This window comes from Coregonus clupeaformis, chromosome 38 (assembly GCF_020615455.1).
Source record: "Coregonus clupeaformis isolate EN_2021a chromosome 38, ASM2061545v1, whole genome shotgun sequence".
Taxonomy (NCBI): Eukaryota; Metazoa; Chordata; class Actinopteri; order Salmoniformes; family Salmonidae; genus Coregonus; species Coregonus clupeaformis.
Window position 1 is genome coordinate 3,577,811 of NC_059229.1, and position 26,932 is coordinate 3,604,742.

The window sequence follows — 26,932 nt, forward strand, 5'->3', positions numbered from 1 at the left end:
CTTGCTTGTTTCTTCTTTGGGATATGAGGTGACATTTTATAATGCTCAAAGTCAACTGTAAACATTGTGGACTAATGTTCGCACCTGTAGTGCTATGCCAGAATAAATCAATTATTATGAGGGCCATGAAAAGTACCTAGTAATGCTGTATACTGCTAGAAAGCTCAGATCTTCAGCTTTCTTTATTATTTATTTGTATTCACTTTTCACACCAAGATTTAGTAAATATGAGTTAATATGCTACGAACAAACGACATCCTATAAGATTTCAGCTCCCTTATTACTGTAATAATTAATCATCTAACTAGTTGGTAGGGAAAGGTAGCCTTCATTTTCAGGGGCACTGATTACATTTGTTCTCGTCTTCTTCGTCTCCTGAACCACACAGGCGGCTAGCAACTAAACAAATTCTTTACCGTCTCACCTTTCTTCTCCTAAATGTTGTCCGTCTGTGAGGAACACTGGTTTTGTTTCACATCTACAAATTATGTTAACGTTTTTATTTTTATTAAATTAGATATAATACCATTTGTTTGTCATAGATGGGACTAGTTGCAGAAGGTTCTTAGCTTTCCAACGCTGTGCTGCATATGGGGCTGCGACTTATCCTTACGCCACAAATTGACGTAGAGTCAGACCAGCTAATTCAAAGTTAGCTAGGCGGAACCTCCTAGCCTCCGATGGCTGTGGAAACAGTGCATTCGGAAAGTATTCGGACCACTTCCCTTTTTCCACATTTTGTTATTAATGTATTTAAAATAAGAAATACCTTATTTACATAAGAGACTCTTTCCAGATCTTAGGGATAACCCCAGAATTAATTGTCAAGTTAAAAATATTGGTCAATGATTCTGCAATGAGTGGGGCAAAAAAGGGATCAAGTGAGTCAGCCCCAGTGGATTTTTTTTTTACATCAATCTTCAATAAGGCACTTAGTACATCATAGACATCTAATGGTTGAAATGAGGAATGTGTATCTGGAATTTGTGTATTTGGGGCGGCAGGTAGCTTAGTGGTTAAAAGCGTTGTGCCAGTAACCGAAAGGTCGCTGGTTCTAATCCCCGAGCCGACTAGGTGAAAAATCTGTCGATGTGCCCTTGAGCAAGGCACTTAACCCTAATTGCTCCTGTAAGTCGCTCTGGATAAGAGCGTCTGCTAAATGACCAATTATTATTATTTATTTTAATGTACCATTCTCTGCAACCTGGCTTGAGGTGAGTAAAGGACTCCCTTTACTGGGATCAGCGTTTTCAGAAGCTATTTTATTAAATACGTGGCCTGTTGAGGTAAAGTGGTTATTAAAAGCACCACAAATGTCCATTGTATCTGTTATGAGACCAGAGACTGTCATAACCTGCTGAGGTAATGAAGACGTGGAGTTTTGTTTCAGAGATTTGACTACCTTCCAAAAGGCTGCTAGATTTAAAGCGTACATGTGTCCATGTACGCTGACGATTCAACCGTATACACGTCGGCTGCAACAGTAAAATAATTAACTGACACCTTTAACATAGAGCTCCAGTCCGTTTTAGAATGGGTAACTAGCATAATTTTTGGGACAAATCACACTCAACCCTAAACCTCATCTGGATCTATTATTGAATAATGTGGCTGTTGAGGAAGTTGAAGAGACTCAACTGCTGGTTATCACCCTAGATAGCAAGCTATCATGGTCAGAACATATAGATTCAACGATTACTAAAATGGGAAGAGGTCTGTCCATGATAAGGCGTTGCTCTGCTTTCTTGATAGCTCAGTCAACCAGACAGGTCCTACAGGGCCTAGTTTTGTCGCACCTGGACTACTAGTTGTGTGGTCAGGTGTGGCAAAGAAGGACATAGGCAAATTGCAGTTGGTCCAAAACAAAGCAGCATGTATTACACATGGAGGGCGAATGTCAATCTCTCCTGGTTCAAAGTTGAGGAGAGATGTGCGAGTTGTTGAAGCTACCGAACTGTCTGTTCAAGCAGCTGGCACACAGTTAAGATACTCACCAGTATCACACAGACATGCAACCAGAGATCTCTTCACAGTCCCCAGGTCCAGAACAGAGGCTGGGAAACACAGAGTATTAGAGCCATGACTAAATGGAACTCTCTGACACCCCAGGTAACTCAAGATAGCAATAAAAACAGATAAGAACACCTTACGGCACGTCGGGGACTATGAAGAGTCACACAGACATTTTTATGCATTTTGTATTGTATTTTGCATTTTATTATGTATTGTATTATGTATGTGATACGGGGTTGGGATACGAATGTGATATGTGGTTGTCTCGTCTGGCTATCTTAAGATGAATGCAGTAGCTGTGGGTGGTTCTGGATGGGAGTGTCTGCTGAATGGCTAAATTGTAATGTAAATGTAGTGCTATGTATATTTATGTATTGTATTTGTTATGTTGTTTCCTGTTTGGACCACAGAAAGCTGCCTCGGCAGCAGCTAACTGGGGATCCTAATAAATATTCAATTCCAACCATTCTCAGATACACAGTTCAAGAAGTACAGTGCATTCGGAAAGTATTCAGACCTCTAGATTTCCACATTTTGTTACGTTACAGCCTTATTCTAAAATTGATTAAATTTTGTTTTTCTCATCAATCGACACACAATACCCCATAATGACAATGCAAAAACAGGTTTTTAGAAATGTTTGCAAATGTATTACAAATAAAAAACTGAAATGTCACATTTACGTAAGTATTCAGACCCTTTACTCAGTACTTTGTTGAAGCACCTTTGGCAGCGATTACAGCCTCAAGTCTTCTTGGGTATGACGCTACCAGCTTGGCACGCCTGTATTTGGGGAGTTTCTCCCATTCTTCTCTGCAGATCCTCTCAAGCTCTGTCAGGTTGGATGGGGAGCGTTGCTGCACAGCTATTTTCAGGTCTCTCCAGAGATGTTCGATCGGGTTAAAGTGCGGGCTCTGGCTGGGCCACTCAAGGACATTCAGAGACTTGTCCTGAAGCCATTCCTGCATTGTGTTGGCTGTGTGCTTAGGGTAATTGTCCTGTTGGAAGGTGAACCTTCGCCCCAGTCTGAGCACTCTGGAGCAGGTTTTCATCAAGGAGCTCTCTGTACTTTGCTCCGTTCATCTTTCCCTCGATCCTGACTATTCTCCCAGTCCCTGCCGCTGAAAAATATCCCCACAGCATGATGCTGCCACCACCATGCTTCACCGGAGGGATGGGTGCCAGGTTTCCTCCAGACGTGACGCTTGGCGGGAGTACAGGTTAGTCGAGGTAATTTCAACATGTACAGTTGAAGTCGGAAATTTACATACACTTAGATTGGAGTCATTAAAACTTGTTTTTCAACCACTCCACAAATTTCTTGTTAAACTATGGTTTTGGCAAGTCGGTTAGGACATCTACTTTGTGCATGACACAAGTCATTTTTCCAACAATTGTTTACAGACAGATTATTTCACTTATAATTCACTGTATCACAATTCCAGTGGGTCAGAAGTTTACATACACTAAGTTGACTGTGCCTTTAAACAGCTTGAAAAAAGCTTTAGAAGCTTCTGATAGGCTAATTGACGTCATTTGAGTCAATTGGAGGTGTACCTGTGGATGTATTTCAAGGCCTACCTTCAAACTCAGTGCCTCTTTGCTTGACATCATGGGAAAATCAAAAGAAATCAGCCAAGACCTCAGAAAGAAAAGTGTAGACCTCCACAAGTCTGGTTCGTCCTTGGGAGCAATTTTCAAACGCCTGAAGGTACCACGTTCATCTGTGCAAACAATAGTACGCAAGTATAAACACCATGGGACCACGCAGCCGTCATACCGCTCAGGAAGGAGACGCGTTCTGTCTCCTAGAGATGAACGTACTTTGGTGCGAAAAGTGCAAATCAATCCCAGAACAACAGCAAAGGACCCTGTGGAGATGCTGGAGGAAACAGGTACAAAAGTATCTATATCCACAGTAAAACGAGTCCTATATCGACATAACCTGATCAATCAGCCTGCTACCAACCCTTAGTACATTTTGGGTAAGAAAATGTGTTTGACCAGATACAATGCTATTTCACAGTAAACAAATTAACAACTGACTTTCAGCATGCTTATTGGGAAGGGCACTCAACATGTATGGCACTTACACAAATGACTGATGACTGGCTGAAAGAAATTGATAATAAGAAGCTTGTGGGAGCTGTTTTGTTAGACTTCAGTACAGCTTTTGACATTATCGATCATAATCTGCTGCTGGAAAAACGTATGTGTTATGCTTTATATCCCCTGATATATCGTGGATCGAGAGTTACCTGTCTAATAGAACACAGAGGGTGTTCTTTAATGGAAGCCTCTCCAACATAATCCAGGTAGAGTCGGGCATTCCCCAGGGCAGTTGTCTAGGCCCTTTGAAAAAAGTAATCTTTACTAATGACCTGCCACTGGCATTGAGTAAAGCCTGTGTGTCTATGTATGCCGATGACTCAACATTATACAAGTCAGCTACCACAGCATGTGAAATCATTGCAACACTTAACAAAGAGCTGCAGTCAGTTCTAGAATGGGTGGCAAGTAATAAGCTAGTACTAAAAATGTCTAAAACTAAAAGCATTGTTTTTGGGACAAACCATTCACTAAACCCTAAACCTCAACTAAATCTTGGGATGAATAATGTGGAAATTGAGCAAGTTGAGGAGACTAAACTGCTTGGTGTAACCCTGGATTGTAAACTGTTATGGTCAAAACATATTGATGCAATGGTAGCTAAGATGGGTAGAGGTTTGTCCGTAATAAAGCGCTGCTCTGCTTTCTTGACATTGCTATCAACAAAACAAGTCCTGCAGGCCCTAGTTTTGTCGCACCTGGACTACCGCCCAGTCATGGTCAAGTGCCACAAAGAGGGACAAGAACAGAGCAGCACAGCTGGCCCTTAAATGTACACGGAGAGCTAACATCAATGACATGTACAGTGGGGGAAAAAAGTTTTTAGTCAGCCACCAATTGTGCAAGTTCTCCCACTTAAAAAGATGAGAGAGGCCTATAATTTTCATCATAGGTACACGTCAACTATGACAGACAAATTGAAGAAAAAAAATCCAGAAAATCACATTTGTAGGATTTTTAATGAATTTATTTGCAAATTATGGTGGAAAATAAGTATTTGGTCACCTACAAACAAGCAAGATTTCTGGCTCTCACAGACCTGTAACAACTTCTTTAAGAGGCTCCTCTGTCCTCCACTCGTTACCTGTATTAATGGCACCTGTTTGAACTTGTTATCAGTATAAATGATCACAAGAACGGTGAGCAAAATTATCACAAGAACGGTGAGCAAAAATCCCAGAACCACACGGGGGGACCTAGTGAATGACCTGCAGAGAGCTGGGACCAAAGTAACAAAGCCTGCCATCAGTAACACACTACGCCGCCAGGGACTCAAATCCTGCAGTGCCAGACGTGTCCCCCTGCTTAAGCCAGTACATGTCCAGGCCCGTCTGAAATTTGCTAGAGTGCATTTGGATGATCCAGAAGAGGATTGGGAGAATGTAATATGGTCAGATTAAACCAAAATATAACTTTTTGGTAAAAACTCAACTCGTCGTGTTTGGAGGACAAAGAATGCTGAGTTGCATCCAAAGAACACCATACCTACTGTGAAGCATGGGGGTGGAAACATCATGCTTTGGGGCTGTTTTTCTGCAAAGGGACCAGGACGACTGATCCGTGTAAAGGAAAGAATGAATGGGGCCATGTATCGTGAGATTTTGAGTGAAAACCTCCTTCCATCAGCAAGGGCATTGAAGATGAAACGTGGCTGGGTCTCTCAGCATGACAATGATCCCAAACACACCGCCCGGGCAACGAAGGAGTGGCTTCGTAAGAAGCATTTCAAGGTCCTGGAGTGGCCTAGCCAGTCTCCAGATCTCAACCCCATAGAAAATCTTTGGAGGGAGTTTAAAGTCTGTGTTGCCCAGCGACAGCCCCAAAACATCACTGCTCTAGAGGAGATCTGCATGGAGGAATGGGCCAAAATACCAGCAACAGTGTGTGAAAACCTTGTGAAGACTTACAGAAAACGTTTGACCTGTGTCATTGCCAACAAAGGGTATATAACAAAGTGTTGAGAAACTTTTGTTATTGACCAAATACTTATTTTCCACCATAATTTGCAAATAAATTCATTAAATTCCTACAATGTGATTTTCTGCATTTTTTTTTCTCATTTTGTCTGTCATAGTTGACGTGTACCTATGATGAAAATTACAGGCCTCTCTCATCTTTTCAAGTGGGAGAACTTTCACAATTGGTGGCTGACTAAATACTTTTTTCCCCCACTGTATATCAATCTCTTCTAGCTCAAAGTAGAGAAGAGACTGACTGCATCACTACTGGTCTTTGTGAGAGGTATTGACATGTCGAAAGCACTGAGATATCTGTTCAAACGACTAGCACACAGCTCAGACACCCATGCATACCCCACAAGACATGCCACCAGGGGTCTCTTCACAGTCCCCAAGTCCATAACAGACTCCAGGAAACGTACAGTACTACACAGAGCCATGACTACATGGAACTCTATTCCACATTAAGTAGCTCATGCAAGCAGTCAAATCAGATTTAAAAAACATTAAACTACACTTTTTGAAACAACGCAGGTATTGTTGAATGGGGATATTGTACATTTTGTGTTGTGGATATGTGGTAGTGTAGTAATGTTATATGACGTACTGTTTTATTTATTTTTATATGTAATGTGCCTTAATGTGTTTGGACCCCAGGAAGAGTAGCTGCTGCCTTGTGGATCCATAATAAGATACCAAATAAAACACAAAATACAAATATAGTACTCTTTCTAACAAATATATGTACATATATTTCAGGATGTTGTGTATCCCTGGAAATAATCAGAATTCATGTAAACATAACAGTTTTGAAAACATTGTTTGTCCAAAAAAGTGGTCTCTTGGCACAACTGGGGTAAATTGAGCATAGGGACACATTTATAACGCTGTACTTTTTAAAACACTTTTATTGTTATACTTTTGCGCTAGGTGGCAGTATACACCTTTTAGTTTGTTTTCCAACTCATTGAAGTTGCAGAAGAAGATAATTGACTACTTCAAAATGGAGATTGCCTGAATGTAGTTTTGTCTACATTTAGATTATATTCAGTTTACATTGTTCACACCATTTATTAATATATTGTTGTAGTTGATCTTCAATTTCCTCAATTTGTACAATGTCAATAATCATTGCTTTGGCAATGTAAACATATTTCCCATGCCAATAAAGCTCCTTTGAATTGAACAGATATCGTTCACACAAATACTTTTCCCTAGTGCTTCAATGGCCAATGTGATATCTTTATAGAGAACAGAATAGGTGATAGAATGCAATCCTGCTTCACAAACTATGAGCTTGAATTGTGAATGTATAAAGCTTGATTTGATCATGGGACTCCCCGCCAAGCACAGAGTGGGTTCAGGAGAGGGAGGCCTGCCATGGATGCCCTGGTGACAGTTAGCACAGAGATAGCCAAAGCCCTGACAATAAAATAAGTGATGAGAGTTGTGTATTTTGACATTGAGAAAGCTTACAATACCATGTGGAGGGAAGGGTTGTTGACCAAGTTGAGTGCACTGGGGAACGTCTCTATAACTGGTTCATGGACTTCCTGTTCGATCGGGTCATATGGGTGAGAGTGGGGTCAGAATTGTCAATGTGGTTTGAAGTGGACAATAGTACTCCTCAGGGAAGTGTGGTTAGTCCGGTGTTGTTCACCCTGATGATAGATGACATATTTAAGGAGATGGGAGTGGGTGTGGCCCTGTATGCTGATGATGGGGCTGTATGGAAGAGAGGTGGGAATGTGAAATATGTGATCAGGAAGATGCAAGAGTAGTGGAAGATAGGTCTCTAACATGGGGGTTTAGGATGTCTGTGGCCAAGTCCTTCTTTATGGTGTTTTCTAGGAGGAAGGTTAAAGATGTTAGGCTGCAAATATACGGTCAGGATATAGGTAGGGTGTCTGAGTTTAAGTATTTAGGTATGTGGTTTGATGAGAGGCTTACGTGGAAGAGACATGTTGAGTATATTGAAATTAAGTGTAGGAAGGTGCTGAACCTCATGAGGGCAGTGACAGGATATGATTGTGGGTTGGATAGACAAACACTTGTGTATGTTTCAGGCACTTATCAGGTCATCTTTGGATTATGGGCGCTTTGTATATGGATTGGCAGCCAAAACGGTACTACAGCACCTGGATAGGATACAGTCAAGGGCCCTGAGGTTGTGTGTGGGATCCTTCAGGACGACACCTGTTGAGGCATTGCAGGCTAACTTTCATTAGCATACTGGGCAAGGATGAAAGGGAGTTCAGAAGGACATCCTGCGGTCACGGCAACTGGGGTATGCTGGGAGCGAGGAGTGGGTAAGCAGAGGGTGTACGGGTGGACAGTCGGGCAGAAAGTGGTTGAATATGGACTGGGGGAGAGAGAGAGAGGGCCGGCAATTGCATTGGGGAATATTCCTCCGTGGCTTTTTCCGAAACCAAGTGTAGATGTGGACATGATCGAGGGCAGGAGAGAATGAGGTGAGACGGTGTGTGGAGAGATCTGTTGGACCAGGTCTCTCTTGAAAAATATATTTGATCTCAATGAGAAAAACCTGTATAAATAAAGGTTAAATAAAATAAGGAAGATGTATAGATGATCGGTTTATTCGTTTTTAAGGTTATATACAGATGTCTCAAAGGATCCAGTCAGTGCTAGGGTGGGGGCAGGGGTGTATATCCCAGATTTCAATGTTAGAGTATGTAAGTGGTTAACTGATTAAGTGTCAGCGTGTGCGGCCAAGTTGATGGCCGTGATTATTAGGTTTGAGATGGGTGGAGTAGGTGAAACCACTTAGTGGTGATCTGCTCTGATTCGGCTGCAGTGTTGAGTAGTGTGAAGACGGGCAGGTCGGATAGGGGAGACTTGTTTGTGGAGATGATGGTGCCGTTAATGAGATTGGAGAGGATGGGAGGGGTGGTAAGCTTTTGATGGGTTCCAACCAATAGGGGTGTGGGGGGTAATGAGAAGGCTGATGTGGTGGCTAAGAGTGCGGTGAGGAGAGCGGGGGTAGATATTCAGGTCGCGTTGGGCCGCAGGGAAGTCAAGTCCTTGATCAGGGCAAAAGGGCTCGATCTTTGGCAAAGGGAGTGGAATGCTAGTAGTAAGGGGAGGCAATTTTATTGCGTGCACCGGTCAGTTAAGGAAGAGGTGGGGAGTATGGAAGTTGTGTGGAGTAGACTACGGTTTGGGTACACAGGTTTGAATGCCACGTTGTGGATATTAGCGAGACATGAAACAGGTCTGTGTGATGAGTGGAGGAAACTGTGGAGCATGTGTTGATATTTTGTGAACTGTATGACGTAGATAGGGAGAGATTGTGTGAAAGGGTTAGAGAGGTTGGACAGGGTTGGGGTTTGGGTGGTGTAGTGGGGGGAGGACAGGGGAGGGAAGTGGTGTCTAGGGCTCTATTTCACTTTCTTAGAGGAACAGGACTAATGAAGAGAATTTAATGTGGGTCAGCTGTGATTGGCCTCACACTCCAGTACAGTAGGTGGCGGTGTATGCACCTTCAAAGTTGGATGCGATCTGCCAACCCAATATCAAAGAAGAAGAAGACTCTTCTCCAGTTGGTGGCGGCAACACGCTGTAGGGAGTCAGTGTGCCATCAAACCTGAAGAAGAAAAAGCAGGTCGCACCATATTGACGTCATTAGATGCCTGCACAGTATTTCGTGGTAGCTAACAATAACAAAGTTCAGTTTTTTTAGTTAGCACGTTCCCTATTAATCTATCTAGCTGAGTTAGATCAAAATGAGTTTAGCATTTAGCAAAGAGCCCCGTAAGACGGCGGGGAACCGCATGTCGAAGTTATTGGATGCTGAAGAAGATGAATTCTACAAGACCACCTACGGCGGATTCAACGATGTAAGTAGGTAACTTAGCTTGCTGCAGTAGCTAACTGTCTTGGTAGCCAAAGATGGAGCCTACCGTCGTTACTCATTAAGTAGGCTGGGCAAATGACATTTTTAGCGCTTTTTTCTGATTCAAATTAGTTCATTGCATCCGACATGGAGCCCAATTTCATAATATTACCGCATGTCCCAGCAGCTTGTCATAGTTTTGAAGTAATCATGAAAAATACAGGCCTCATTTTAGGGAATTTTTCACCCTACCAGCTCCTATTAGTTCTGTTGAGTTACTAAAACAGCTGTATTGTTAGATCCGTATAATATATTGTTGTTCCGTGAACATATTTGAATGGCAGAGAAGTAGACTAATGTCAATATGCTCTAACTTTTTGTCTTAAGTTGTTGGGAAAGTGGTCAAAGTAGCTGATTTGTGTCAAAAGTTGCATTGTTGCATTTATAGGTAATGGAATGTTGGAAGGGATGACGTCTCAATGGGGCCTTTTAGAATCTTGAGGAAATGCCATGAAAGTGAATGAAGGACAAAGTTTAATAGTTTTAGATGTATAGAAGATATCAAAAAGTTGTATACAAGTACACTATTCCATACCAATCTGCACGTTTTAATGATGTTTCTAGCTTAAATGGTGTAGGAGGAGTAGCATTCCAAATAATAATAATAAGAATGACGAAGTATGATGAAAATATAGAATGGGACGTTTGCTTCGAAAGTCCCATTAACAAAGAGATTGGCTGATTTGACTTGTTTTATCACTGTCTTCTTTTTTTAAACATCCTATGATTGATTGCAGGAATCCATACTTGTTGATAAAAAATGCATTACAGGTGGCCTTTGCTAAAACACATATCAGAGATCTAATCGAGTTCCAAACCAGAACTTTTGTCCAATCAAATGTTTAATTGTTGAGATGGAGCTTCATGTTTGGTTGTGATGCACGGCAGCCATTTACAGATCTGATGGGAATTTTGGTGGAGACCTCGTTCATCATTTATTTTTAAAAAAAAGTATGGATTACAGCAACCAATGAAAGCCCTTAAGCTACACAGGACAGATATGGGTATACGTCGCTGGCTCACATTTTCACACCAAACAATAATAATAACTTTTTTATTATTAGAACAGACATTCCCATTCAAGTCAATGTTCTGTGGGGACAGTGTTGTAGGGGCTACTGGGGACGGTGTTGTGGAGATGGTGTTGTGGGGACTACTGACAGTAAGTGAGTCAGTGAGTGATATACTGCACTCTTTTGAGCTTATTTCTACTAGCGGACGATCATAAAGATGGCGGCCTACATGCACTTAACCCAAATGCCTTGTTTGCTAACTTTGCCGTATTGTAGATTGCTCTCTGCTAATGCAGATACAAAAACAGAGAACCAGAGTATGAATGGTCCCAATTATAGCTCCCGGCCTCCGAAAATGTTAAGAACTTAAAAAGTAGAATGTGTTGATTTATGGGTGCATTTGTACCATGTGGGCCGCCGTAGCAAAGAAAAAAAGACATACAGTAAATACAATACTGTATTTGGCTGTACTGCTGGTTCCCCATTTTCAATCGGACATTATTAATATGTATGTTTGATTTGGATTCTCCCTCAAGGAATCAGGAGATGATGAGTACAGAGGGGAGCACTCGGACACAGAGGACGAGGTCGACAGTGACTTTGACATAGATGAGGGTGACGAGCCTGATAGTGACCTGGAGGACGATGCTCCTCGCAGGAAGAGTCGAGTTGTCACCAAAGCGTATAAGGTAACTTAGTGCACTTGCATCCTCACTACTTCTACCAAACAACCTTTTGAAATGGTTGGAATCAGGACCACGTGTATGTTTAGCAGACTTTGGCAAACCCACTGATAGAACATCTTCTTGGCACAAAACTCAGGAGCAGAAGGTGCTCAAAGTTGACCCATTTTGGAACCCCCACCCTACCATGAGACCTCAGTATCCTCATGCATGCATAGGTTGATTTTGGTATCGTTTTAAAGATAATGGCATTTATGAAAAGTGAGATTTATCGAAGTATGAAGTTCTGAGGTGAATGAACTCATGTGGGTTTTGCATGCATTTTTCATACACATACTATATGCACATTTTCCATGCACATGTTGATAGATGAGTCCCAAAATTGTTTTATTCCAAGGAACCTCTGAAGGTGACCAAGCCTAAACCAAAGAGGCCCTCGGAGGAGCTGAAGAAGACTGAGAAAGCCAAAGTGGAGAGGAGGGCCCCGCAAGAGTTTCCGGAGTTTGAAGAGAGTAAGAGGGCTCTATCTGTATTTTCAGCAAAGTAACATATTGCCCAAACTTAAGCAGGTTTACAGTATTGGCTATTTTCCTACCATAACGCAAGGATTTGCAATTTTCCAGTATAACATAAGCAAGCTGAGGTGAGAGGGCTGGCATTACCTGAGGTGTGTCCTTGAAAATGTGTGCTGAAGTGCCAGTTTCAGGCAGTGCAAGTGGGGAGATTTAAGACTCACCAACGCATCGCTTAGCGTAAATTTAGTTGTTAATGGAGGGAATTTAGTCAGTGGCGCGCAGTGCCCATGGAAAATTGCTAATCTCATTGAAAATCTCATGTTTAAATGGAATTCCGTGTAAACGTCGCAAATATGATGCATGGTGGAAAGCATACAGTAAATTAATAAAGATAGCTACATCTAGGCTATACAGTGCATTCGGAAAGTATTCAGACCCCTTGACTTTTTCCACATTTTGTTACGTTACAGCCTTATTCTAAAATGGTTTAAATACATTTTGTTCCTCATCAATCTACACACAATACCCCATAATGACAAAGCGGAAACATTATTATTAGAAATACCTTATTTACATAAGTATTCAGACCCTTTGCTATGAGAAATTGAGCTCAGGTGCTTCGTGTTTCCATTGATCATCCTTGAGATGTTTCTACAACTTGATTGGAGTCCACCTGTAGTAAATTCAATTGATTGGACATGATTTGGAAAGGCGCACACACCTGTCTATATAAGGTCCCACAGTTGACAGTGCATGTCAGAGCAAAAACCAAGCCATGAGGTCGAAGGAATTGTCCGTAGAGCTCCGAGACAGGATTGTGTCGAGGCACAGATCTGGGGAAGGGTACGAAAAATGTCTGCTGCATTGAACACAGTGGCTTCCATCATTCTTAAATGGAGGAAGTTTGGAGCCACCAAGACTCTTCCTAGAGCTGGCCAAACTGAGCAATCGGGGGAGAAGGGCCTTGGTCAGGGAGGTGACAAAGAACCCGATGGTCAAACTGCCAGAGCTCCTGAGTTCTTCTGTGGAGATGGGAGAACCTTCCAGAAGGACAACCATCTCTGCAGCACTCCACCAATCAGTCCTTTATGGTAGCGTGTCCAGATGGAAGCCACTCCTCAGTAAAAGGCACATGTCAGCCTGCTTGGAGTTTACCAAAAGGCACCTAAATGACTCTTACCATGAGAAACAAGATTCTCTGGTCTGATGAAACCAAGATGGAACTCTTTGGCCTGAATGCCAACCGTCACGTCTGGAGGAAACCTGGCACCATCCCTACGGTGAAGCATGGTGATGGCAGCATCATGCTGTGTGGATGTTTTTCAGCGGCAGGGACTGGGAGACTAGTCAGGATCGAGGGAAATATGAACGGAGCAAGGTACAGAGAGATCCTTGATGAAAACCTGCTCCAGAGCACTCAGGACCTCAGACTGGGGCGAAGGTTCACTTTCCAACAGGACAACGACCATAAGCACACAGCCAAGGCAACGCATTAGTGGCTTCAGGACAAGTCTGAGTGTCCTTGAGTGGCCCAGCCAGAGCCCAGACTTGAACCTAACATCTCTGGAGAGACCTGAAAATAGCTGTGCAGCGACGCTTCCCAGAAAACTGTGCAGCGTCATACCCAGAAGACTCGAGGCTGTAATCGCTGCCAAATGTGTTTCAACAAAGTACTGAGTAAAATGTCTGAATACTTGTGAAATTCCTGGTATTTTTTTGTACATTTGCACAAATTTCTAAAACCTATTTTTTTTTACTTTGTCATTATGGGGTATTGTGTGTAGATTGGTGAGGAAAAAACAAACAATTTTAATCAATTTTAGAATAAGGCTGTAAAGTAACAAAATGTGGAAAAAGTTAAGGGGTCTGAATACTTTCCGAATGCACTGTATGTCTTATTGAAAAGCCTGTTTCTGATGACAGCATGGTAGCGATTGTCATTTTGAGACCAAATTATAAATATTTATTGGCATACATTTTGAGACATAGCTATGGGTAATTTCGCAAATACCAACAACAATTGCAGTGTTTTTTGTTTTTGTTTTTTTTACTGTCAGAAGTTACTTATGAAGCGAAACTACCAGCAGTCAACTCCTGGGGCTGATACACACATATGCAAATCTATGCGCCAATAGGATCTCGCTAGCTCGTGCTTGGCTCTGCCCACCTCCTTGGTTGTTTTGCCCACTGCCCGCCTTGCTAATTTGCATAATAACTGGATTCAAATTCGGGTGTCACCACCTGCACCATAGCTTGATCTACACAACCGATATCTCTGATATACAGGACCAGTCAAAAGTTTGGACACACCTACTCATTCAAGGGTTTTTCTTTATTTTTGCTATTTTCTACATTGTAGAATAATAGTGAAGACATAAAAATAATGAAATAACACATGGCCCCGTGTAGCTCAGTTGGTAGAGCATGGCGCTTGCAACACCTGGGTTGTGGGTTCGTTTCCCACAGGGAGCCAGTATGAAAAAATTTATGCACTCACTAACTGTAAGTCGCTCTGGATAAGAGCGTCTGCTAAATGACTAAAATGTAAAAAAAAATGTAAATGGAATCATGTAGTAACCAAAGAAAACATATATTTTAGATTCTTCAAAGTAGCCACCCTTTACCTTGATGACAGCTTTGCATACTGTTGGCATTCTCTTAACCAGCTTCACCTGGAATGCTTTTCCAACAGTCTTGAAGGAGTTAGCACATATGTTGAGTACTTGTTGGCTGCTTTTCCTTCACTCTGCGGTCCAACTCATCCCAAACCATCTCAATTGGGTTGAAGTCGGGTGATTGTGGAGCCCAGGTCATCTGATGCAGCACTCCATCACACTCCTTCTTGTTCAAATAGCCCTTACACAGCCTGGAGGTGTGTTGGGTCATTGTCCTGTTGAAAAACAAATGATAGTCCCACTAAGCGCAAACCAGATGGGATGGCGTATCACTGCAGAATGCTGTGGTAGCCATGTGCCTTGAATTCTAAATAAATCACAGACGATGTCACCAGCAAAGCACGTTCACACCTCCTCCTCCATGCTTCACGGTGGGAACCACACATGCGGAGATCATCCATTCACCCACTCTGCTTCTCACAAAGACACAGCGGTTGGAACGAAAAATCTCAAATTTGGACTCATTAGACCAAAGGACATATTTCCACCGGTCTAATGTCCGTTGCTAGTGTTTCTTGGCCCAAGCAAGTCTTCTTCTTATTGGTTTCCTTTAGTAGTGGTTTCTTTGCAGCAATTCGACCATGGAGGCCTGATTCACGCAGTCTCCTCTGAACAGTTGATGTTGAGATGTGTCTGTTACTTGAACTCTGTGAAGCATTTATTTGGGCTGCAATTTCTGAGGCTGGTAACTCTAATGAACTTATCCTCTGCAGCAGAGGTATCTCTGGGTCTTCCTTTCCTGTGGCGGTCCTCATGAAAGCCAGTTTCATCATAGCGCTTGATGGTTTTTGCGACTGCACTTGAAGAAACGTTCAAAGTTCTTGAAATTTTCCAGATTGACTGACCTTCATGTCTTAAAGTAATGATGGACTGTTGTTTCTCTTTGCTTATTTGAGCTGTTCTTGCCATAATATGGACATGGTCTTTTACCAAATAGGGCTATCTTCTGTACACCACCCCTAACTTGTCACAACACAACTGATTGGCTCAAACTCATTAAGAAGGAAATAAATTCCACAAATTAACTTTTATGAAGGCACACCTGTTAATTGAAATGCATTCCAGGTGACTACCTCATGAAGCTGGTTGAGATAATGCCAAGAGTGTGCGAAGCTGTCATCAAGGCAAAGGGTGTCTACTTTGAAGAATCTAAAATATAACATATATTTTGATTTGTTTAATACTTTTTTGGTTACTACATGATTCCATATGTGTTATCGTTTTGATGTCTTCATTATTATTCTACAATGTAGAAAATAGTTTTAAAAATGTAAGAAAAACCCTTGAATGAGTAGGTGTGTCCAAACCTTTGACTGGTACTGTACATCATTTCAGCTTTCTATGATAGCTATTTAACGTGGTATCACCGTTTTTCACATTAACAATGTAGTATGCTGGAGCAAGGAGTTTAAAAAATGTAACTTTTGAATACCCAGAACTAATTCATGAAAATATTTAATGAGCTATGGCATCAATTGACATTGCAAGATTTACCATTGTGTGTGGTTTGTCACAATGTAGCCCCGTAAGTTCAATCATTGTAAGAAGCAATGATGCTTTCCTCAGGGTATTACAAAGCTTGTGTTAAGTGCTGTTGCCACACTTAAAGCTACTGGGATCCAAAAAAAAAACAACGGCTGCCCTGCCATGTGTTTAGGTAAACTGCTGAGGGGAGTGACTATTGAAAAAACACCTATTGAAGTTATACATTGTTTACAAATGATGGATTAAGAGATGCATATATTTTGGTTTAAATGGGGTAAGACAATTTTACTCAAAAGGAATGTATAAGCTATATTCTTCAAGAATCAATGGCTTTAAGAATCATTAATTTGAAGGTCCAGAAATGGATGGACCAATCACAGATTGTAGCTTTTTAAATAATCTCAATAAAGGAAAGATAAATAATTTTCTTTAACTATGTGCTGTCTCTTAATGGGATGTCCCACTCAAAATTCAACCTAATGTGATTTTTCCACTGGCACAACGCCTTACGAACACTCCAATCAGACTTGTATTAAAAACAAAACAAAAAATCGGAAGAATGGGCCTACATTGCATTTTTTTAAATAGTCACATATGTAATAAATCCAAATTTTGATTTGGATGTTTTGATGCATCACAAAAAATGGATCATAAGAACACATAGGTAGAAAGGGGACAAGGCACAATTGGGACAAAAGACTGATAGCATGCAACAACTGGGTGGGACTTGTTATGGGGGATCACAGAATTTCATCCAGGAGGGAACAGCCAATTAATTATACATTTGAGTCATTTAGCAGACACTCTTATCCAGAGCGACTTACAGCAACAGCCTGAGCAACAGTACAGCACTACTGTGGGCAATAAATCATTAAAGGGATACTTTGGGATTTTGGCAATGAGTCCCTTTATCTACTTCCCCAGAGTCAGATGAACTTGTGGATACCATTTTTAGGTCTGTGTTTAGTGTGAAGGAAGTTAAGAGGTAGTTTTGTGAGCCAATGCTAACTAGCGTTAGCGCAATGACTGGAAGTCTATGGGTATCTGCTAGCATGGTGTAACAGAAGCGATTCATGGCAAAGATAGGATGTGCGTCCTCTACCTTTTCTAACTCTGTGATTGAACCAATAGTGTCAAATCTAATGCAGACACGTATTGGGGAATTGCCTACAGCCACGGTAAGTGGAAAAACATGTTAAATTGTATTGAGTGGAACATCCCTGTAAGCCTAGTCACTGACTGGCAACTCTTCCCCAGCTCGGAAGTCTGTGCGCCAGTCGACCAGCGAGCATACGCGGAAGACCAACCTGCGACTGCAAGAAAGGCAGGATGCCCCACGACGGCGGAGGGGAGCCCACCACGACCGACCCCTGGCACAGGAAGAGTTGCTGGCTGAGGCCAAAATAACTGCTGAGATCAACCTCCGATCACTGGGTAAGACTTAAGGGGGAATCTCAATAGTCTAGAGTTGCCCTGTTAATTCCCAATAACGGCGACGTGGTTCAAGGTACACTAAGTTTACTGATTCATAACATTACAGTCCATAATGGCCATCACACATAGGCACAGTGAAACAGTAACAAGAAACTGTAATTGCAGGTGTTTAGACTACCTCAATAGCAATTAGACACAGGCACCTGAATATACAAGTTAACAGCTCATGTTACCTGATTTGATTACAATGGGTTCCTATTAATCCCTATTACATGAGTTGATATTAGTGAAGTTGGTGGGAAATAACCTGTCTACAAATCTATTTAAAATAGAGGTTCAAGGACAAAAGCAGGGAAGGAAAATGAGATGTCTCACAGAATGAGACAGATGGGAGATTTGTCCATGCACAGTTTATGGGTCTCATGCCCGTCCCGAATAATTAACAGAAAGAAAAGACCTAGTGTTAAAAGACATGACACATGGTTGTGCATACTGAACAATGGGACAAAATATGGACGTAGCTTGGCCAGGGTCACATTAATTGACTTTCTGTATGTGTTTTTCTTTTAAAGAGAACTACGAGCGTCTTGAGGCCGACAAGAAAAAACGGGTCCATAAGAAGCGGCGATTTGAGGGCCCCACCATCCGCTACCACTCTGTCCTCATGCCCCTGGTGCCCAACTCCATCTTTAAAGAGGAAAATGTGGATGTGGAAGGGTAAGGAGACTCAGTTTTAGGGGTGTGAGTGTTTTGTTTTCCTTTATTGAGAAATTGACAAAATGTCAGTATTGTCTCGTAAAAAATACTGAAACTCAATCTGGCTAGCATTTTTGGAGAATGTAACAATGCTAGTGTAAACAGATTGTTAAAAGCATTCCAGTAACTGGATAAATGGTTTTAAAATACTTTCTTCAAAAGTTTGATGCATTTTTAACAATGCATTTGATGAATACTTATTTACATGAAAGGAGTTTTCACAGGTCCATCCGTACCCGAGGCCCTGCCTGGAACCCGAGAAACCTCGGCCAGGAGAAACTGTAATCCAGGGTTCAGTGTTCTTTAAACAGCCACAACAAATGTCTCAATGAGCTCTAGCTTGGCTTCCTGAGCTTGTTAGGAACTCGCCTTTCATCTCATATTAATGTCCGTCTATGACAAACAGAAGGTGTTTTTTGTTTCAAATCTATGAATTATTTTAGATTAATGGCTATAAATCGATCTCTGAATGTACTACCTGATGAAACCATGCTCTCATGCTGCGCTATGATGTAACAATTGCAGGCATGTGCTTTGTCAGTGGCTGTGATGTAGGGTTCAGCCAGGAGTTGGACAGTCAGATGAGTGAATGAAATGGTAGGAGGGACATCCCAGCTTCAAGTGGTTTCAGATTTCACATCCTACATCACACAGATTCAGAAAAAAATACTACCGTGTCCGTGGGAACCAGGGCTCAATGCAAGTCATTTCGATCTAAGGTATCCACAGATTGATTTATAAGTGGAAATGTCGGTCAGAACCAGTACCAGAACCACGCAGGGGACCTTACATCTAAGACGTTTTAATGGAGGCATTTTAATGGTCCATTTCTTTTTTTACAAGGTACTGCATACCCCATTTCCACTGATTTTAGAACATCATATTTACAGTAGTATGAAAGGCAACTTTGCTATCTTAAATCAAACAAACACACGGACAGGATTTAGGAGCTTTGTTGCTGAAATCAAGTACTATTTGGATGTTTTTATTTAACCTTTATTTTAACATGGAAGACATATTGAGACGTACAGTGGGGAGAACAAGTATTTGATACACTGCTGATTTTGCAGGTTTTCTTACTTACAAAGCATGTAGAGGTCTGTAATTTTTATCATAGGTACACTTCAACTGTGAGAGATGGAATCTAAAACAAAAATCCAGAAAATCACATTGTATGATTTTAAAGTAATTAATTTGCATTTTATTGCATGACATAAGTATTTGATCACCTACCAACCAGTAAGAATTCCGGCTCTCACAAACCTGTTAGTTTTTCTATAAGAAGCCCTCCTGTTCTCCACTCATTACCTGTATTAACTGCACCTGTTTGAACTCGTTACCTGTATAAAAGACACCTGTCCACACACTCAATCAAACAGACTCCAACCTCTCCACAATGGCCAAGACCAGAGAGATGTGTAAGGACATCAGGGATAAAATTGTAGACCTGCACAAGGCTGGGATGGGCTACAGGACAATAGGCAAGCAGCAGGAAGAAGGATGAGTACAACCCCATGAACACCATCCCAACCGTGAAGCATGGAGGTGGAAACATCATTCTTTGGGGATGCTTTTCTGCAAAGGGGACAGGACGACTGCACCGTATTGAGGGGAGGATGGATGGGGCCATGTATCGCGAGATCTTGGCCAACAACCTCCTTCCCTCAGTAAGAGCATTGAAGATGGGTCATGGCTGGGTCTTCCAGCATGACAACGACCCAAAACACACAGCCAGGGCAACTAAGGAGTGGCTCCGTAAGAAGCATCTCAAGGTCCTGGAGTGGCCTAGCCAGTCTCCAGACCTGAACCCAATAGAAAATCTTTGGAGGGAGCTGAAAGTCTGTATTGCCCAGCGACAGCCCCGAAACCTGAAGGATCTGGAGAAGGTCTGTATGGAGGAGTGGGCCAAAATCCCTGCTGCAGTGTGTGCAAACCTGGTCAAGACCTACAAGAAACGTATGATCTCTGTAATTGCAAACAAAGGTTTCTGTACCAAATATTAAGTTCTGCTTTTCTGATGTATCAAATACTTATGTCATGCATTAAAATGCTAATGAATTACTTAAAAATCATACAATGCGATTTTCTGGATTTTTGTTTTAGATTCCGTCTCTCACAGTTGAAGTGTACCTATGATAAAAATTACAGACCTCTACATGCTTTGTAAGTAGGAAAACCTGCAAAATCAGCAGTGTATCAAATACTTGTTCCACGTAGGTCTCTTTTACAAAATGTGTCCTGTATATACAACATAAATATACACATTATACTATATATATATTACACAGTACATTTACATCATTTAGCAGACGCTCTTATCCAGAGCGACTTACAAATTGGTGCATTCAACTTATGATAGCCAGTGGGACAACCACTTTTTTTAATATTTTTTTTTTTAATGGGGGGTGGGGGAAGAAGGATTACTTTATACTATTCCAGGTATTCCTTAAAGAGGTAGGGTTTCAAGTGTCTCCGGAAGGTGGTCAGTGACTTCGCTGTCGTGGGGGAGCTTGTTCCACCATTGGGATGCCAGAGCAGCGAATAGCTTTGACTGGGCTGAGCGGGACCTGTGCTTCCGTAGAGGTAGGGGAGCTAGCAGGCCAGAGGTGGATGAACGTAGTGCCCTCGTTTGGGTGTAGGGTCTGATCAGAGCCTGAAGGTATGGGGGTGCCGTTCCCCTCACAGCTCCGTAGGCAAGCACCATGGTCTTGTATTAGATGCGAGCCTCCACTGGAAGCCAGTGGAGTGTGCGGAGGAGCGGGGTGACATGAGTTAACTTGGGAAGGTTGAACACCAGATGGGCTGCAGCGTTCTGGATAAGTTGTAGGAGTTTAATGGCACAGGCAGGGAGCCCAGCCAACAGCGAGTTGCAGTAATCCAGACGGGAGATGACAAGTGCCTGGATTAGGACCTGTGCCGCTTTCTGTGTAAGGTAGGGTCGTACTCTGCGAATGTTGTAGAGCATGAACCTGCAGGATCGGGTCACCGCTTTGATGTTAGCGGAGAACGACAGGGTGTTGTCCAGGGTCGCGCCAAGGTTCTTTGCACTCTGGGAGGAGGACACAACGGAGTTGTCAACCGTGATGGCGAGATCATAATAATATAATAATAATAATAATAATAATATGCCATTTAGCAGACGCTTTTATCCAAAGCGACTTACAGTCATGCGTGCATAAATTTTTTGTGTATGGGTGGTCCCGGGGATCGAACCCACTACCTTGGCGTTACAAGCGCTGTGCTCTACCAGCTGAGCTACAGAGGACCACAGAGCGGGCAGTCCTTCCCCGGGAGGAAGAGCAGCTTCGTCTTGCCAAGGTTCCGCTTGAGGTGGTGAACCGACATCCACACTGATATATCTGCCAGACAGAAAGAAGAAAATTAATTGTGTGTCGTCTGCGTAGCAATGATAGGAGAGACCATGTGAGGATATGACAGAGCCAAGTGACTTGGTGTATAGAGAGAATAGGAGAGGGCCTAGAACTGAGCCCTGGGGGACACCAGTGCTGAGAGCACGTGGTGCGGAGACATATTCTCGCCACGCCACCTGGTAGGAGGGACCTGTCAGGTAGGACGCAATCCAAGAGTGAGCAACACCGGAGATGCCCAACTCGGAGAGGGTGGAGAGGAGGATCTGATGGTTCACAGTATCAAAGGCAGCGGATAGGTCTAGAAGGATAAGAGCAGAGAGGAGAGAGTTAGCTTTAGCAGTGCGGAGATCCTCTGTGACACAGAGAAGAGCAGTCTCAGTTGAATGACCAGTCTTGAAACCTGACTGGTTTGGATCAAGAAGGTCATTCTGAGAGCGATAGCAGGATAGTTGGCTAGAGACGGCACGCTCAAGAGTTTTGGAGAGAAAAGAAAGAAGGGATACTGGTCTGTAGTTGTTGACATCGGAGGGATCGAGTGTAGGTTTTTTGAGGAGGGGTGCAACTCTCGCTCTCTTGAAGACGGAAGGGACATGGCCAGCGGTCAAGGATGAGTTGATGAGCGAGGTGAGGTAAGGGAGAAGGTCTCCGGAAATGGTCTGGAGAAGAGAAGAGGGGATAGGGTCAAGCGGGCAGGTTGTTGGGCGGCCGGCCGTCACAAGTCGCAAGATTTCATCTGGAGAGAGAGGGGAGAAAGAAGTCAAAGCATAGAGTAGGGCAGTGTGAGCAGGACCAGCGGTGTCATTTGACTTAATAAATGAGGATCGGATGTCGTCAACCTTCTTTTCAAAATGGTTGACGAAGTCATCCACAGAGAGGGAGGGGGAGGAGGAGGAGGAGGATTCAGCAGGGAGGAGAAAGTGGCAAAGAGCTTCCTAGGGTTAGAGGCAGAGGCTTGAAATTTAGAGTGGTAGAAAGTGTCTTTAGCAGCGGAATCAGAGGAAGAGAATGTAGAGAAGGGAGTGAAAAGATGACAGTACCAGTCAAGGTTGGACACCTACTCATTCCAGAGGTTTTCTTTATTTTTACTATTTTCTACATCAAAACTATGAAATAACACATATGGAGTCATGTAGTAACCAAAAAAGTGTTAAACAAATCAAAATATATTTTATATTTGAGATTCTTCAAATAGCCACCCTTTGCCTTGATGACAGCTTTGCACACTCTTGGCATTCTCTCAACCAGCTTCATGAGGTAGTCACCTGGAATGCATTTCAATTAACAGGTGTGCCTTGTAAATTTGTGGAATTTCTTTCCTTAATGCGTTTCAGCCAATCAGTTTTTGTGACAAGGTAGAGGTGGTATACAGAAGATAGACCTATTTGTTAAAATACCAAGTCCATATTGTGGCAAGAACATCTCAAATAAGCAAAGAGAAACGACAGTCCATCATTACTTTAAGACATGAAGGTCAGTCAATCTGGAAAATTTCTAGAACTTTGAAAGTTTCTTCAAGTGCAGTCGCAAAAAGCGCTATGATGAAACTGGCTCTCATGAGGACCGCCACAGGAAAGGAAGACCCAGATTTACCTCTGCTGCAGAGGATACGTTCATTAGAATTAACTGCACCTCAGATTGCAGCCCAAATAAATGCTTCACAGAGTTCAAGTAACAGACACATCTCAACATCAACTGTTCAGAGGAGACTGCGTGAATCAGGCCTCCATGGTCGAATTGCTGCAAAGAAACCACTACTAAAGGACACCAATAAGAAAAAGAGACTTGCTTGGGCCAAGAATGAGCAATGGACATTAGACCAGTGGAAATCTGTCCTTTAATCTGATGAGTCCAAATGTAAGATTTTTGGTTCCAACCGTCGTGTCTTTGTGAGACGTAGAGTAGGTGAACGTATGATCTCCGCATGTGTGGTTCCCACCGTGAAGCATGGAGGAGGTGTGATGGTATGGGGGTGCTTTGCTGGTGACACTGATTTATTTAGAATTCAAGGCACACTTTACCAGCATGGCTACCACAACATTCTGCACTGATATGCCATCTCATCTGTTTTGCGCTTAGTGGGACTATCACCCAAAACACACCTCCAGGCTGTGTAAGGGCTATTTGACCATCAGATGACCTGGCCTCCACAATCATCTGACCTCAAACCACCTAAAATGGTTTGGGATGAGTTGGACCGCAGAGTGAAGGAAAAGCAGCCAAACAGTGCTCAGGATATTGGAACTCCTTAAAGACTGTTGGAAAAGCATTACAGGTGATGCTGGTTGAGAGAATGCCAAGAGTGTGCAAAGCTGTCATCAAGACAAAGGTTGGCTACTTTGAAGAATATAAAATATATTTTGATTTGTTTAACATGTTTTTGGTTACTACATGATTCCATATGTGTTATTTCATAGTTTTGATGTCTTCACTAGTATTCTACAATGTAGAATGCACCTAGTCATTCAAGGGGTTTTCTTTATTTTTACAATATATATTGATTTAAAATACAAGAAGTCATGCAATGTCTCATTCTTAATTATGCCCAAGTGGCCACAGTATAAACCTGGAGTAGAGTACAGCATTGTTTACAATAAAGCTATTATTGTCCTTTGTTAGTAGGGTGATGGTTGCTGACATTTTATTACATTTTAATAGTATTTGTATTGAACCTTTATTTAGCCAGGGAGTCTACAGTGAGGGAATAAAATATTTTGTCCCACTCCTCTTTGCAGATCTTCTCCAAGTCATTAAGGTTTCGAGGCTGACGTTTGGCAACTCGAACCTTCAGCTCCCTCCACAGATTTTCTATGGGATTAAGGTCTGGAGACTGGCTAGCCCACTCCAGGACCGTAATGTGCTTCTTCTTGAGCCACTCCTTTGTTGCCTTGGCCATGTGTTTTGGGTCATGCTGGAATACTCATCCACGACCCATTTTCAATGCCCTGGCTGAGGGAAGGAGGTTCTCACCCAAGATTTGACGGTACATGGCCCCGTCCATCGTCCCTTTGATGCGGTGAAGTTGTCCTGTCCCCTTAGCAGAAAAACACCCCCAAAGCATAATGTTTCCACCTCCATGTTTGACTGTGGTGATGGTGTTCTTGGGGTCATAGGCAGCATTCCTCCTCCAAACACAGCGAGTTGAGTTGATGCCAAAGAGCTCGATTTTGATCTGACCACAACAATTTCACCCAGTTCTCCTCTGAATGATTCAGATGTTCATTGGCAAACTTCAGACGGGCATGTATATGTGCTTTCTTGAGCAGGGGGACCTTGCGGGCGCTGCAGAATTTCAGTCCTTCACAGCGTAGTGTGTTACCAATTGTTTTCTTGGTGACTATGGTCCCAGCTGCCTTGAGATCATTGACAAGATCCTCCCGTGTAGTTCTGGGCTGATTCCTCACCGTTCTCATGATCATTGCAACTCCACGAGGTGAGATCTTGCATGGAGCCCCAGGCCGAGGGAGATTGACAGTTATTTTGTGTTTCTTCCATTTGCGAATAATCGCACCAACTGTTGTCACCTTCTCACCAAGCTGCTTGGCGATGGTCTTGTAGCCCATTCCAGCCTTGTGTAGGTCTACAATCTTGTCCCTGACATCCCTGGAGAGCTCTTTGGTCTTGGCCATGGTGGAGAGTTTGGAATCTGATTGATTGATTGCTTCTGTGGACAGGTGTCTTTTATACAGGTAACAAGCTGAGATTAGGAGCACTCCCTTTAAGAGTGTGCGCCTAATCTCAGCTCGTTACCTGTATAAAAGACACCTGGGAGCCAGAAATCTTTCTGATTGAGAGGGGGTCATACTTATTTCCCTCATTAAAATGCAAATCAATTAATAACGTTTTTGACATGCATTTTTCTGGATTTTTTTGTTGTTACTCTGTCTCTCACTGTTCAAATAAACCTACCATTAAAATTATAGACTGATCATTTCTTTGTCAGTGGGCAAACGTACAAAATCAGCAGGGGATCAAAAACTTTTTTCCCTCACTGTATGTAGCATTAACTAAAGTTCATTTGTTTGTATTTTTTTAAGGTTCGACCAGGACACACCGCAGTCCGTTGCTCCTGTGGCACCAAGTCCCATGCCTTCCAAGCAGCCCATGGGAGGTCTTTGCTCCCGCACTTACATCACCTTTAGCGACGAGGAGGCTTTTGAGGCTGCCTTCCCCCAGGCAGTGCGGACTGGCTCCCAGCCCCCCACCCAGGAAGTCTGTCCTGTCACCCACAAGGCTGCACTGTACAAAGACCCAGTTACAGACATCCCCTATGCCAACACACAAGCCTTTTGCATTATTCGTGAAGCTTACCGCAAATATGTGGCAGCTCATGGATTCCCCAACTCTGCAGGGGGTTTCTCTGTGGTTGATGCCTCAGGTGCCAGGGGTGCCCGCCAGAAAATGGTCAAGCAGAGCACAGTTGCAACATAGAAGTTTATGTTCTCTCACAAGTCATATGAAAGAGTCTGTCCTCCTCCAATTTAGAGCCCCTCATCTGTTCAAAGATTTAAGGCTACAGTCTGGGATTAATCTTTCAGCGAAATGGCAGCCCCACCGCTTTTTTTGTATACCTGGCTATGGCATGGGGCTACAGAAATTATTGTTTGTAAACATTGGAATAATACAATGTACATTTGGGATAGAGCAGGGCTTTCCAATCCTGTTGCTGGAGAGCTACCATCCTGTAGTTAAAAAAATAAATAAAAATGTTCAATAAATTTCCTTTTAACATCCTGGGCCCTTTTTTGGCTGGCGCTAAGGAGGCGCAAGTTTCAAATGCACGTTAGTTTGCAATTTCGTCATGGAAAAACTGCCGCACTGGCATTTTCCAGCCCTAACGCCAGGTTCAGCAATTTACCTGTCTAACATCCGCTCGCTTGCACTGAGGTAGGAGGGGTGGCAATATTTGAGGTGTGTCCTTAAAAACAAGTGCAAAAGTGAATATTTCATGCAGCGCTAATGGGAAGTTTTAAGATCCACAAAAAGTAGTTCTTAACGGTAACGCAGTTG

At 42.6% G+C, this 26,932-nt stretch overlaps 1 protein-coding gene across 1 annotated transcript; it reads left to right on the forward strand.

The window, feature by feature from the left end:
* The first annotated feature begins 9,660 nt into the window (after positions 1–9,660).
* On the forward strand, positions 9,661–26,653 carry LOC121553973 (vacuolar protein sorting-associated protein 72 homolog). Its single transcript, XM_041867385.2, has 6 exons — positions 9,661–9,937; positions 11,543–11,695; positions 12,087–12,201; positions 17,622–17,798; positions 18,371–18,515; positions 25,960–26,653. The coding sequence occupies exons 1-6, from the start codon at positions 9,824–9,826 to the stop codon at positions 26,351–26,353; spliced, it is 1,098 nt and encodes a 365-aa protein (XP_041723319.1). The 5' UTR covers positions 9,661–9,823; the 3' UTR covers positions 26,354–26,653.
* Positions 26,654–26,932: the final 279 nt, after the last annotated feature.